Here is a 14,031-nt window from a genome sequence, read left to right as displayed (position 1 = left end):
GCCCAGAGACAAATCTTCAGCTCCACTCTAGAAAATGGCATGCATTTTGTTTACCAATGCCACTTTGAGCACCTTCCCATTTTTCCCATTTTTCCTTCCCTTCATCCTAATTTCCTTATGTATTTTTTTTAAACCCAGAACAAGAGTTGGCAAGCTATGCGCCTGTGGGCCAAAACCAGCCCACCCCCTGTTTAGTAAATAAAGTTTTACTGGAACTCGGCCACACCCATTCATTTACATGAGTACTTGCAACAGAGACCATATGGCCCACAGGTCCAAAAGTATTTACCATCTGGCCCTTTCCTGAAAGTTTGCTAATTCTTGACCTAGAACAATATATATTTTCATATCTGCCTCAAACCCTTTTTAGATTGGGAATAAGGATGCGCAGATGGATGAATAGGCAGGTGGACAGACAGCCGTAGATGGTAATCCCGGGGACAGGGTTATCTAGGACCATGCCCAAAGCCTTAAATCTCCTTGAATTCAAAAAAGCTGCCAGGGGCTTCCCTGGTGGCGCAGTGGTTGAGAGTCCTCCTGCCGATGCAGGGGACGCGGGTTCGTGCCCCGGTCCGGGAAGATCCCACATGCCGCGGAGCGGCTGGGCCCGTGAGCCATGGCCGCTGAGCCTGCGCATCTGGAACCTGTGCTCCGCAACGGGAGAGGCCACAACAGTGAGGGGCCCGGGTACCGCAAAAAAAAAAAAAAAAAAAAAAAGCTGCCAAAGCTAGGACTGCAGAGGAAAAAGGAAACTAACATTTAACAGAGACCTAATATGTGCCAGAATGTGCCATACTCAAAGGAGCAGCTCTATGGCAGCTGGAAGCGAACGTTCTCGCTGGCCAGAAGCTGGTTTGGAATTCACACGTGCTGTCCAGTTAATTCTAGGACAACCCTAAGAAGCAGGTTGAGAAACTGAGGCACAGAAGGGCACAGTGTCTCACCCAAGGTTCCCGAGGCAGCAATGGCAGAGCTGGGATTTGAACCCAGGCTGGCTCCCTATCCCAGGCCGTATCATAGTGAACATGTCATTATGTGAAAATACAGTCAGAGATGACAAACTGGAGGGAAATACACCAACATATTCCCCATGACTGCCTCTAGTGATTTTTGGTTTACTCCTTATTCATTATTATAATCTTTCAAGTCATCTAAAATGAATGCTGTTGTAACTAAAAAAGAAAACAGATCAAAGTGGAAAATTGAATGCCTCCTCCCTTCCATTCCCTCAAAGCCTTAAAAATCAAGAACGGCACAAACGGGGGTAATTCAGGCATGGTTCCAGAGACACCTCTGGATGATGATTTTCCATCTCCCAGGATGCCAGGCCTTTGACCTCGGAGGCCCCCTCACCCCTCACAGGCCACTTGGGGATGGGTACCTGTCTGGGGCGACCTTGCCGGACAGCTGCAGCTGAACAGCTCTGGGGGCTCTGAGGACCTCCTGGCGGAGAAGGACGTTCATGCCCCAGCCCCGGCTGCTCCTCCAGGTATCCTGGCTGGCAGTGGCCTCCAGCAGAAGGAGCACCTCACCAGACACGTGCACAGACAGGGAGCCGTTGAGGTTGCGCTCTTTGTAGCGCCCAGCAGCTGCCTGCACCTGCAGGGAGGCAGGAGAGAGCTCAGAAGTGGAGGGGGGACAGGAAGGGTCTGTGGGAGCTGGGAATGCAGAAGGCTCAGAAGTGGAGAGAGCTCAGAAGTGGAGGGGGGACAGGAAGGGTCTGTGGGAGCTGGGAATGCAGAAGGCCCCTTCTTCCAGGAAGCCCTCCTGAGCCACTCCAGCTCTGAGCATCATCAAATGCAGCAGACTGCAAACACTCAGGAGGAGAAATGAGACAGAGAGAAGAACGGGGGACAGCCTTCCCTGAGCCCAGCTCCTGGCCCAGGAACAGAGTCTCATCTTGTCCTTTCCACCACATATCAAGTGGGATTACTTTCTTACAAATGGGGGAACTGTGGCTCAGAGAGGGTCACATATTCAACCTGGGCCCGCCTGGCTCTAAAACTCATGCTTGTCCCTGAAAGGAGGCTGCTGGAGAAAGCAGAGGACCCCTGTGCAGCTCAGTTACAGAAAAGGATGCTCCTAACAGTGTGCCCTGGGGACCAGAGGACCCCTAGAAGCTCTGGAGGTCAAAGGGGAGAGTGCCCAGAGCATAAGGAGAGGGCCACACCTGGGGTTGGGCTGGAGCAAAGGCTTGACCAGGGCAATGGTCGGGGGGCGGGGAGGAGTGGGGGTGGGAGCAGCGAGGCCCACTCCTCCACCAGCTCTGCAGGACCTGAAGCCCCTTTCCTGATCTGGGCCTCAGTTTCCCCATCTACGGGGTAGAAACTGGCCTAGCCCGGTCTGCACATTACAATCACATGGGAAGCTTTTATAAGTAAGCCTGGTCCCTCCATATTTGAATTGATAAACTGTAGATCCATGCAATGCAATACTATTCAGTGATAATAAGAAATGAGTTATCAAGCCATGAAAATACATGAAGGAAATGTAACTGCATATTCTAAACGAAAGAAGCCAATCTTTTATTTCAAGAATGAGTCCAACTATATGACGTTCAGGGAAAAGGAAAAACCAAAAAGACAGAAAATGGCTCAGTGGCAGCCAGAGGTTAAGGGAGAGGGAGGGAGGAATCAGTGGATTGAGAAGGACTTTTAGGGCAGTGAAACTACTCTGTATGATACAGTAAAGGCTGATATACGACGTTATGCATTTGGCAAAACCCACAGAACGTACGACACAAAGAGTGAACCCTAAACGTGAACTATAGACTTTAGTTAATAATAAATTAACACTGGTCCATCAATTTTAACAAATGTACCACACTAACGCAAGATGTTAATAAGACGGGAAACTGTATTGTGGGGAAAGGAGGTATATGGGAACTCTCCGTACTTTCTGCTCAATTTTTCTGTAAACGTAAAACTGCTCTAAAAAATGAAGTTTATTAATTTTTTTTAAAAGTGTGCCTGTGACCCCTTGACTAATCGACTCAGCATCTCCAGGCTGGGGTCCAGGTAGGTATGTTCTAAAAGGTCCCCAGGTGATTCTAACATGCAGCTTGGGTTGGGAAGGTCCAGGGTACTCCGTTCTTTCTCTGATTGGCTTCTGTGGGCCTGAGGGTTCCTACCGAGTGTGTGTTCTCAACAGGGGCAATATCACCCTAAATGCATAATTGGTTCTTAGCAGGTAGGTTAAAATAAACAACAACGTCTTATATAAGGCATAGGTATGCATCAGCACATAACAGAAATACAGGACATCTGTGGACTTAAATTTTCATAAAAGGGACGGTTAGAGGAAAAAAATGGCTAAAAAGTCTCCTTGGGCAGGGAGGCAATAATGAAAATTAGGTTGTGAAACACCAGTGGAAAGATACCCCGGAGGGATTTCAGGAGGGAGGATGGGGTTGAGAAGGCCAGCCTCCTGCCCCCATCCCCAGCCCCCATTCAATCACAGAGATAATGTGAGCAAAGGATTCTGCTGCTTTAAAAAGTAATAATAAACTACAAACCCATTAGGTGACCCAGCATCCAAGCTTCCAGCAGGACCACCCACCCACCACCTGCCTTGAGTGCCGGAGGCTACATGGGCTCTGTAGCCAGACTACCTGAGTCCCCATGCAAGATCCTGCACTTATGTGCTCCATGACCTTGTACAGGTCACGTCACCTCTCTCTGTCTCACAGTCTCATCTGCAGAATGCCGAGACAGCAGCACCACGATGCATCTGTGAGATGATCCACATAAAGGGTTTAGAACAGAGCTTGGCACACAGTAAACACTCAACGGACATCAGCTCCCGTTACAACTGATGACACCGACGGCACGGTTTCAAATCCTAGATGCCAGCTGCCCTCAGATGTGCCATGATTTTATATATCTCCTTGAAAGTGAAAAGGCTGCTAATGAAACAATGAACCAGCGTGGATTTGAAGACACATCTGATTTCACCGATGCCGACATGTGAAAAAAACGTGCCTCTGAGAATGATCAGTTTCCATAATTCAGAGCCCTTCTCAGGCTCCACTCAAGTTTTCAAAACCCACAGGCACAGCAGCCATTTAAAAATTGCTATCAAGGGCTTCCTTGGTGGCGCAGTGGTTGAGAGTCCGCCTGCCGGTGCAGGGGACACGGGTTCGTGCCCCGGTCCGGGAAGATCCCACATGCTGCGGAGTGGCTGGGCCCGTGAGCCATGGCCGCTGAGCCTGCGCGTCCGGAGCCCGTGCTCCACAACGGGAGAGGCCACAGCAGTGAGAGGCCCACATACCGCAAAAAAAAAAAAAAAAATTGCTATCGAATTCCAGTCCTCATCCCTGTTGGGATTACCCATCCACAACTCCATCTCCCCAGCCCACGGCCTAATTCCTGCATACACAGCACACACGGCTTCCTTAGGGAAGCAACCGACGTGGGGGGCTTTCTAAGGAGCCAGCCCTGGAAGAGCAGAGCACAACCTTCCCACCTGGTCTCCTTTCTCTGCCCCTTCCTTTCCTTGTAGAGTGAAATCCTTTAGTGTTTCTACCCCACACTGGGCAAAATACTCTGGGGTTGAAAAAGCCATTCTGAAGGATCATACAGCTTCTCCCAAATCCAGCTACAGAACAGGGTGTGAGGACAAATTCTGCTTCTCTCCATTTTCAAGGGTGAAATGTGATCCTTACACACACACACACACACCCTGCCAGGGAACTGAAAACCCTTCTTGCCTGGACAATCACTTCCAAATGATGGATTTGGAAACCTCCCTGCCATCTGTTCTTGATTCTGGAGGGGCTGTCTGGCTAAGCTTAACATCGTGATGTGGCCCTCCCTCTGCTCCCTCCCCGGGGACTCCATCCTCCTTTCCTTCCACCCCATCTCCCAGCAAGCTGGCTGCTTGGAGACAACATTTGGCAGGTAGTTGAGGTCATCCCAAAGGGACCACCATCCATACCTGTAAGTTTGGAGGAAATGCTGGTCTGTGGGGATGTCTGAGCTGGAGGGAAAACACCAAGTGGGAGTCAGACCCGTTCAGCTGGACTGAGACCTGTTGGGAGGGGGAGTTGGAGAAGCGTGGTCAGAGGGAGCAGAAGAATGAGATGCAGAATCCCAGAAGGTGGCTTGCTGGCATGGAGGAGGGACAGGTCATCCCAGAGTCTGCCCCAAACCTGGGCCCCATGGCAGATGCCAGAAGCCACCACCCTCCCTGGATGGTTCTCAGCCTAAATCTCACTGAGGCTGCATTACTCGGAAGCTTGAGAAGTGAGGCCCAAGACACGGGGCTGGGAGGACAGCTCTGGGACCCTGCACCCCCTCCTTCCCCTGCCATGGTGCCTGCTCAGGCCTCCCATGTCCACGGCTGCCATTTATTTGACCCTGGCCATGAACTAGGCACTGGGAAGCTGGCTTTACAATTATCGTCTTATTTAATCATCACCCCTGCTCTCATATGCTGGTATTACTATTCCCATTTCACAGCTGGAAAAACTGATGCTCAGAGGGGTTAAGTAATTTACCCAAGGTGACACAGCAAGTCAGCAGTGGAGCTGGGATTTGAACTTGAAAGTTCCTTGGAGATGGGAATAGAAACACAGTCATCTGTGCAGCCCTGGTACATCACACAGAGCCTGGCACACAGCAAAGACAATCTGTATATGGTGAATTAATGAATATACCTACAGTGGCTGCTATATATTTACCAAAATGTATTTCCTTTCCCTCCAGGACACATGGCTAAAATTACATTTCCCAGCCTCCCTTGCAGCTGGGTGGGGTCATGTGATGAGTTCTGGCCAACGGACTGTGGGCAGGAGTGGCATGGACTACGTATGGGCCTGGCCAATGAAAACCTCCTGCATAATTCTCACCCTCTTTCTCACCATCCACCAGCTGGGCAGAGCCACAAGGTGGAGGGAGCCTGGGTCCCTGACTGACTGTGGAGCAGAGCCACACTGAACTGTGACGTGACTGGGGAATAAACTTTCACAGTAAAGCAAGCTTTTATTGCAGTAGTGCATCCTGATTCATCACATGCACGCTGCCAAAATAAGGGCTCTGTTGTCAGTTTGCCAGGGCCACCCTGCCACCTCCTGTGCTGTCCCATACAGGACACCTGCTCGCTAACATTAAATCCCCTCCTCCCTCAGCAAGGAGGCAGAACTCAGTCTTCTGACCTGGGACATGACACTGTGGTTGATGGCAGCCTGTGCATCCACACCGCAGTCAAATGCTCCCTGGTGACTCCTCCTGAAGACAACGTCCCCATCCAAACTCAGGGCCTGGGGGAACCTCAGCTAGGAAGGAACAGACAGTACCCTTTACTCTCACCAACAGTCAAGTTCTGCCTGGAGGCCACCAACCAGCATTTGCCCGATGCGGGGATGGGTACCTGGGAGGAGTGAGCCACATCCAGGGCCAGGCTGTGCCAGACTTCCCCACGCCGAGATCGGTCATGGTGCAGACCCTTTAAGTGCAGCAAGACTTTCTGGTTGACTTTCAGAGTGACCTCGACGTCCCTGTTCCTGGCCTGGGTGTACAAGAACCAACAGCCCTGAGAGAGGGGACTTCCCATCGCTGAGTGCCCGCAGAGGCCACCCTTGGAACCCAGCAGTTAAAGTGGTTCCCAAGATTGATGGGTGAAAGCAGAGTCTACACTGTCCTGCTCACAGGAGAGAAAGTGCAGGGCAGGTAAACATGGAGTCTTTGAACAGGTATGGCAAACTCCAGAGCCCACAGGTAGGATTAGTGGGGTGGGCTTGAGGGCCTGTGTCTCATTCACAGGGAGTGCCCTGGTATTAGTCTGTTCTATTCACTGCTACATTCCTAACACTCAGCACAGGACCTGGCATATAGTAGGTGCTCAATAAACATCTAGAAGAACGCAGAATCACTAGTTGTAGTTGTAGTCTGAAACCCCAAAGCCAAAACCACGCTAAGTGGAAGAATGTTTAACTCACAGTGTGGCAGGCAGAATAATATTCACCCTCCCAAAGATATCCATGTCCTCAACCCTGGAACCTGTGAATTTGTAACCTTACAGGGAAAAAGGGACTTTACGGTTAAGGATCGTGAGATGGGGAGATTATTCTGGATTATCCAGTGGGCTAATCACAAGGGTTTTTTTTTCTTTGTTTGTTTTGGGGGTTTTTTTTGGCCATGCCACGTGGCATGCAGGATCTTAGTTCCCTGACCAGGGATTACACCCGTGTCCCCTGCAGTGGAAGCATGGAGGCTTAACCACTGGACTACTAGGGAATTCCCATCACAAGGGTTTTTATAAGAGGGAGGCAGGAGGGTCACAGTCAGAGAGAGTGGAAGATGCTACTCTGCTAGCTTTTAGCAAAATGGACCATGAATCAAGAAACATGGGTGGCTTTTAGAAGCTAGAAAAGGCAATGAAACAGATTCTCCCTTGGAGCCTCTAGAAAGAATGCAATCCTGGCAACACCTTGATTTTAGCCAAGTGAAACCCATTTTGGATTTCAGATCTCCAGAAATGTTAAGATATATTTGTGTTGTTTTAAGCTGCTAAGTTTGTGGTAATTTGTTATAGTAGCAATAGGAAATGCATACACATAGCTAATCACTTATTCACTCAACAACCATTTAGCTTCTGCCCACGCAACGTACAAGTAGCAGGTTGCCACCTTTTCCCACCTGTGCTGACTGAGAAGCTAAAAATTTCTTGCCACAGAATTTTATCATTGGTGTACATCTTTAAAAGAATACACAGCTTTATTTTAGAGCCTGGATAGAGGGAGAATAAACAAAGGTCCAAGAGAAGAGAAAAATGTGTGTCATTAAACAAAGACAGGGTTTTAAAAAGAACGGACAGCCAAATTAAACTACATTAAAGGATCCCCATCTACTTGGTTCTAGCCTGTTGTTGGTGGGTGGGTCAGATCTTCTGATTTTTTTAAAATTAGAAGCAGAGATCCGGGTTTTACTCCCAGTCTTCTGATTTTAAATGTTGATAATTTATTATTTTTTTAATTTAAATTCTGACCAGGCCAAACAAAACGCATCTGCAGGTTGGATCCGGCCCACGTCACCATCTTGCAATGTCTGGTTTAGAAAACAGTACACATCACTGGGAAACATTTCTGCAGGTGTTCTGGGTGGCCATCCTGCCCGCTGTTTCCCCTCAGGAGCTCCAAGTACTTCAGCTCCCAAACCTGGGGGCTGCTTACAGCCCACTTTAACAGGCGGGGAAGTGAGGTCCCAGAAGCACAGGTCTCCATGCTCAACAGCTGGCCCGGTTTCACCCTCAGGCCTTTGGATATCCCACAAGGGAGAAACCACCACTATCTTCCTTGTCCAGGGCCCAGCACACAGTAGGTGCCAATAAATGCTTGCTGGAGAATGGAGTCACCTCCCAGATGCTACTCCTAGAGGGGTCAGGAAGGAGACTTGGATGAGGGCCTATGGCCATGTCGTAAGTACTTGAGAGAGATCACTGTACTACACTTTGATCCTCACAACCACCGTGTAAGAGGGTTGCTGTCTCCATTGTACAGATGAGGAAACTGAGGTCCAGAGACATGAGATAATTTGCTAAGGACACAGAGGCAAAACGAGTTTCACTCCTAGGAAGACTAATGTCAAGTAGGTTGGATCAGGCAGAGAAAGTGGAACAGAAAACTCAGGCAGGGGAATGTTTTGTTCATCCAGCTGAGAGAAGATGACAGCTTGAACTGGGGACCGCTGGGGTGAAAAGGTCTCTGGGATCCTCACTTACGACGTGCTGGTTCCACATAACCACGCACCCCTCCAAGTTCCTGGGGATGGCCTTGCCGCTGTATGGGTGGGTCAGGCCCGCGCAGACCTGGGAGGGACAACCACACACACACACACACATACAGAGATGGGTCAGAGGCAGATAGGGCCCTCCCTCCTGCTCTCAGGCCCCTTCCCACTGCACCCTGGAGCCCACTCACATATGGGTGCCCGGCCTGGTAGCCCAGGACTATGGTCTGCAGGGTCTCCTCCTGGCCATCCAGAACAACCCTTGTCTCCAGGGAGTAACGCTGGTGCTGCCTGTCCGCCGTGAAGGTCTCCTGCAGGAGGATGCTTTGCGGGATGGGCAGAGTCCACGGGTGCCTGGCGTGGAGAGGGGGAAACAGGCTGAAGTCATTAAAGCATTAAAGGGTCAGGGGACAACTGTGGCCCAGGGGCTCAGACTGGGGCTGTCACTGTCTTGCAGAGTTAAGACTTTGTCACAGACAGGAGAAGAACATCAGGACACACAGCAGCCCTTGTGCGCTACATTTGCCAATCAACACCCATTCACCATCCCGCTGTGCCCTCTCGACAACCCAGTGAGCTGGACACAGCTGGGGTCACCACTTGGCAGCAGAGACCCAGGGCCAGGCAGCACATGGGGTCAGGAGTCACACAGACTGGGGCTGGAATCCAGGCTCAGCCTTTCACTAGCTCTGTGACCTTGGGCAGCAAAGGACTTGATTGACTTCTCTGTACCTCAGTCTTCCCATCTGTCAAGTGGGGGCTAAAATAATAATACCCAACTCACACAGCAGTGGAGTTATTAGGGATAATGTATGTACCACGAATGCAAATGCCCTAGGGGCAAGGATTTCTGTCCTTTTTATTCTCTGCTGTTCTCCACAGGCCCAGAAAAGTGCTTGGCACACACTAGGCGCTCAATAAATATAAATGAAATAAAGAAATAAATGAGACCTTTGCAAATGACAGTTGCTGTTACTTTTGGGTTATTGCTGTTGTTTTGACAGTAGATGGCTAAGGTCCCTCAGCTGGTCAGTGCACAGCCTGGACTTCAGGCTGTTGACTCCAACCCTGTGCTGTTCGCCCCCCACAAAGAACAAGCTTTTTAACCCCTGCGCCTCCAAGAACTGAAATGGTTCCCCAGAGCAGTTTTCAGGCTGGGGTGATGAAACTGATTTCTGTGCCCACCGTAGCACACTAATGGAAGGGGGTGAGGGACATGGGGGCTTTCAGGGGGCGGGGGGCAACTCGTCTCTGAGCTCTGGGTTCTGTCTGGGCCCCTCCAGGCAGCACTGCACACCCTGCTCCCTGGTGACCCTCCATGCTGGGGAAGGGGAGACCCAGGCCGGCACCACACCTCAGGGGAATCGGCCTGGGGGAAGGGGCCAAACATACCTAAGGAAGAAAGTCCCCTGCTTCTGGTACGACCTCCTGTCTTGCATTAGCTCCTCCAGTTCACCCTCCAGCTGCAGGCCCTGACGCTGGCCCCCGGCACTGGCCCCCAGAGCCGTCAGCGACACGTGGCTCTTCCATGGCTGCAACGAGGACCAGGCGGATGCAGAGGGATGCCCGCAGGGTCCAAGCTGCTAAACATCCTGCCCTGGGGGTCGCCAGGGGCAGCTCCCACTGCCCGCTCATCACCCTGGGGATGACCACCCGAGAAGGGCTGCTGCCTCCACCTCGTCAGACCACGAGGTGGCACAGGGACACTGCCATGGCCAGACCGCCCCAGGTGCCCGGCAGGAACGAAGGACTTGGGCTTCCAGCTCCAGGTGGCTGACCTTTGCTCTGAGGTCTGTGCTAATATGGCTGGGGCCCATTTTACAGATAAAGAAACTGAGGCTCAGGGAGGCCCAAGGTCATAGGCCAAGTAGCCCTTTCCCATCCCAGGTGATGGATCTGGGGTCTCTCGATGGCAGAGCCTCCAGCACGGGCCGCCTGAACCCCTTACCTGCTCTGTATGCCTGTAGGCCACCGTTAAATTCAACTCCTGCTGGGGGCCCTTCAACCAGCCGTGAAGGATCTTACGGTCCTGACTGTTCTCGGCATGGATCTCACCCTGCATTGCTGCACTCCAGGCTGATTCTACTTCACCCCAGCTGCGAAAGATGCTTTGTGCCACAGCTGTCACTGTGGAAACCTGCAGTGAGGGTGAAGAGGCTGGCCAGTGCCTTTGCACACCCTATCTTCTCCTCCTGGGATGTCCTTTCTCCCCAGTTCCACTTGGTGAACTCCCACTCATCCTTCAAAACCCCTCCAATGCCATCTCTGCGAGGCCTTTCCCAATGGGTCCAAGCAGAATTGGTTGTTCCATACAGGGTCACGAGGAAAGAGGAAAAACTGCTCTCTCTCTCTCAACCCCGAACAGAGAGTGAATCTGAGTTATCAGAGAAGACCATCCCTTCCCCTCTCTTCCCTTCAGCTCAAGGAGGGAATAGGATCTACTGAGCCACTGTTATTAGCAGGCAGGGTCTCTGTGTCTTGAAGGGCACACGCTCGCAGGTGGCTTTCTGTCCCTGCATCACCGTCACGGTGTTCAGAGCCCTGGGAGGAGTGTTACCTTGGCTTGCACTGGGGCTGGGGGAGGCACAGCACTTCAGCCCTGTGCTGGGCTGTGTACCCCAGCACAGCGCCCTTGGCACAAGCCCTACTAGGAACATCAAGGTGCCTCGTGCCCGGCTGGCCTCTGTCCCTTGTTCACGCAGCTCCCTCGGGGGACTCACGAGGAGAGGTGACAGGGCCAAGATGGGCTTTGGGAATTACTGAACCTCCTGACAAATACTAGAACTCCCCAAGACCTTATCCTCTATGTCACCGACCTCAGGTCACCCCCAGAACCTGCAGGCCCTTCACTGCTGGCTTCCCCATTTCAGCAAACGGCACCTGCTTCCACCCAGCTGTTTGAACCAAAAACTTGGGGTTACTTGTCTTTTCTTCACCCCCTCCCCCAACCAATCCATCAGCAAATCTGTCAGCACATCAGTCAGCTACACCTTCAAACCACCAGGCCACCATCTGCCCCTCCCTGGGCTGGGTCATCTGAAGGAACGGGCTGGTCAACCCCACACTGTATCCTGTCCTGGGTCTATCTGTCACACAGTGGCCTCCTCAGGGTCCCTAAGCTTGCCAGGAGTCACCTGCTCCTTCCGACTCCACTCTGGTGCCACCTGGCCCCTGCCTCAGAGGGGACTGAGCTGTCCCCTAGCATGCCCACCGAGCTGCCTCCTTCTGGGCCCCAGGCCTGGACCACACCCTGTGTCCGCTCATCATCCCAACACAGGGAGAGGCTTGATGTGCCAGGATCCCATGTGTTTTTCTTCCAAACGCTGTTATGCTTCTACGGCCAAACGATCCAACGTGTGCAAAGAAGCAGACTTACACTGAGCAGGTGGTGGGAAGCTGACCTACATCCTTGAAGTTTCCATTCTGGAATTAAGCAAAAGCCTGATGTCTACCTGTTTCCGAGGTACCACTTCAAACGACTTTAATATTTTACTTTATCAGCTGCTAAGCAAGAATATGGGAAATTGAGATTTATTTTGTTTCCTTCTCCCAAACTCACTTGGCAACAAATTCTGAAGAACGTTAATAGTGTGTGAGCCAGATGTCACACATCTGCGACCTGTTATCGAACCCGGACCTCGGTTTTAACCCCCTGCACAGATCTAAACTGCAGAAAATCAGGCTCCCTGTCTGCAGGGGCGGGAGTGAGGGGCAGGTGGTGTGGCCAAGCATGCGCACCCGGAGGTAGGTGGTAGCTGGGGTGTAGACGTGGATCTTGCCCTCCCTGTGGAGGGCCTGGCTCTTGCAGGCCATGCTCATCACCAGATTCTTGAGGGTCCAGGCCTTGCCCAGCGTCAGCTCCAAAACAGCCTGGAACGTGGCTCGGTGGGGCCAGTACAGCCTGTGAGCCGCCGAGACCATCAGCCATGGACTATCCAGGTTCAAGGCTCCTAAGAGAGGCAGAGAGGAAGAAACTGGCATCCCCGGCAAGAGGGGAGCTTTTGAAGAAGGGAGTGCAGGCAGCGAGCTAGAGGCTCCCATAGTCTCATCACGGTCACTATGGGCGTATCTCAAAACTTGGAATGACTGGGACGGAGCATAAGGGAACTTTCTGGAATGATGGTAACGTTCTGAATTTTGGCAGGCGCTTGGGTTTCACGGGTCTGTGCACCTGTCGAAACTCATCAAATGGTACCTTGGAGATGTGTGCAATTCTAGCTAATGATATAATACTGAAATGTGTAGGGGTGAAACTGTACTGAAGTTTACAACTTCATTTGACCTGCACCAACAAATAAGATGGATGGCTAAGTGGGCAGATGTGTAAGAAGGCAGGTGGAGTAAAATGTTAATGGTAGAATCTAGGTTGAGAGTATGTTGGTGTTCATTGCACAACTCTTTGCACTTTTCTGTATGTTTGAAATTTTTTCATGACATATTAGACAAAAGAAATGCTGGGACAGTTGGAGAGGGGGCACTGGGGTGGGGTGATCAAGAACATGGCCTTTACTCTTCCAAGCTGTGTGACCTCTTCAAACCTGTGCTTCCATCATCTTTAAAATGGGTACAACAGTACTGATCACTGGGTCTTGGGATAGAGGAAGCACCCATTCAGAAGAGTAAAGACCAATCGTCACCATCATCAAAAAGCTGACATTTTGCGGGCTTCCCTGGTGGCGCAGTGGTTGAGAGTCTGCCTGCCGATGCAGGGGACACGGGTTCGTGTCCCGGTCCGCGAAGATCCCACATGCCGCGGAGCAGCTAGGCCCGTGAGCCATGGCCGCTGAGCCTGCGCGTCTGGAGCCTGTGCTCCGCGACGGGAGAGGCCACAACAGTGAGAGGCCCGTGTACCGCAAAAAAAAAAAAAAACATTTTGCATAAACTTTGACATTTTGCATAAACTTTTGCCCTTCCATGATGAACTAAAACCAGGTTGCTGGACCCCTCTCATATTTTGTAATAAATACTCCCAATCACTCAAGGACTAATTCAGTAAATATTGCTCGAGACACTTGGGACTCGGCAGTGAACAAGGAGGCATAGTCACTGCCCTCATGGAACTTGCAGTCTGGGGGTGGTAAGGGGATGGGGGAGAGATCTCGAACAAATAAACATACAATGAGACCTACCCTAAGTAGAAAATGCTGAGTGCTAGGAAGGAAAAGAAAGAGGGAGTTAGACTAAGGTCAGGCAGGTCAGTGAAGGCTCCCATAAACACATAACCATTGAGCTGAGCCCTAAATGAGAGGCAGTGGAGTCTGTCAAAGGGAAGAAACCCTCCCCCACCTCCTGCTGGAGATGGGAG

At 51.3% G+C, this 14,031-nt stretch overlaps 1 protein-coding gene across 1 annotated transcript in view; it reads right to left on the bottom strand.

Annotated features, from left to right (window-relative positions):
- LOC112399290 (uncharacterized) overlaps window positions 1–14,031 on the bottom strand; it is an 89,005-nt gene that overhangs the window by 59,314 nt on the left and 15,660 nt on the right. The window contains exons 7-15 of the mRNA XM_024744364.1: window positions 12,465–12,676; window positions 10,675–10,863; window positions 10,119–10,258; window positions 8,918–9,080; window positions 8,719–8,805; window positions 6,370–6,507; window positions 6,155–6,274; window positions 4,936–5,028; window positions 1,382–1,599 (exon numbers count right to left, since the gene is read on the bottom strand). Coding sequence (XP_024600132.1) covers window positions 1,382–1,599; window positions 4,936–5,028; window positions 6,155–6,274; window positions 6,370–6,507; window positions 8,719–8,805; window positions 8,918–9,080; window positions 10,119–10,258; window positions 10,675–10,863; window positions 12,465–12,676 — 1,360 coding nt within the window. The remainder of the gene's footprint in view (window positions 1–1,381; window positions 1,600–4,935; window positions 5,029–6,154; window positions 6,275–6,369; window positions 6,508–8,718; window positions 8,806–8,917; window positions 9,081–10,118; window positions 10,259–10,674; window positions 10,864–12,464; window positions 12,677–14,031) is intronic.

Source organism: Neophocaena asiaeorientalis, unplaced genomic scaffold, assembly GCF_003031525.2.
Source record: "Neophocaena asiaeorientalis asiaeorientalis breed wild unplaced genomic scaffold, Neophocaena_asiaeorientalis_V1.1 scaffold91, whole genome shotgun sequence".
Taxonomy (NCBI): Eukaryota; Metazoa; Chordata; class Mammalia; order Artiodactyla; family Phocoenidae; genus Neophocaena; species Neophocaena asiaeorientalis.
The sequence above is the reverse complement of the archived record's forward strand: the minus strand, read 5'-3'. Positions and strand labels throughout refer to the sequence as shown.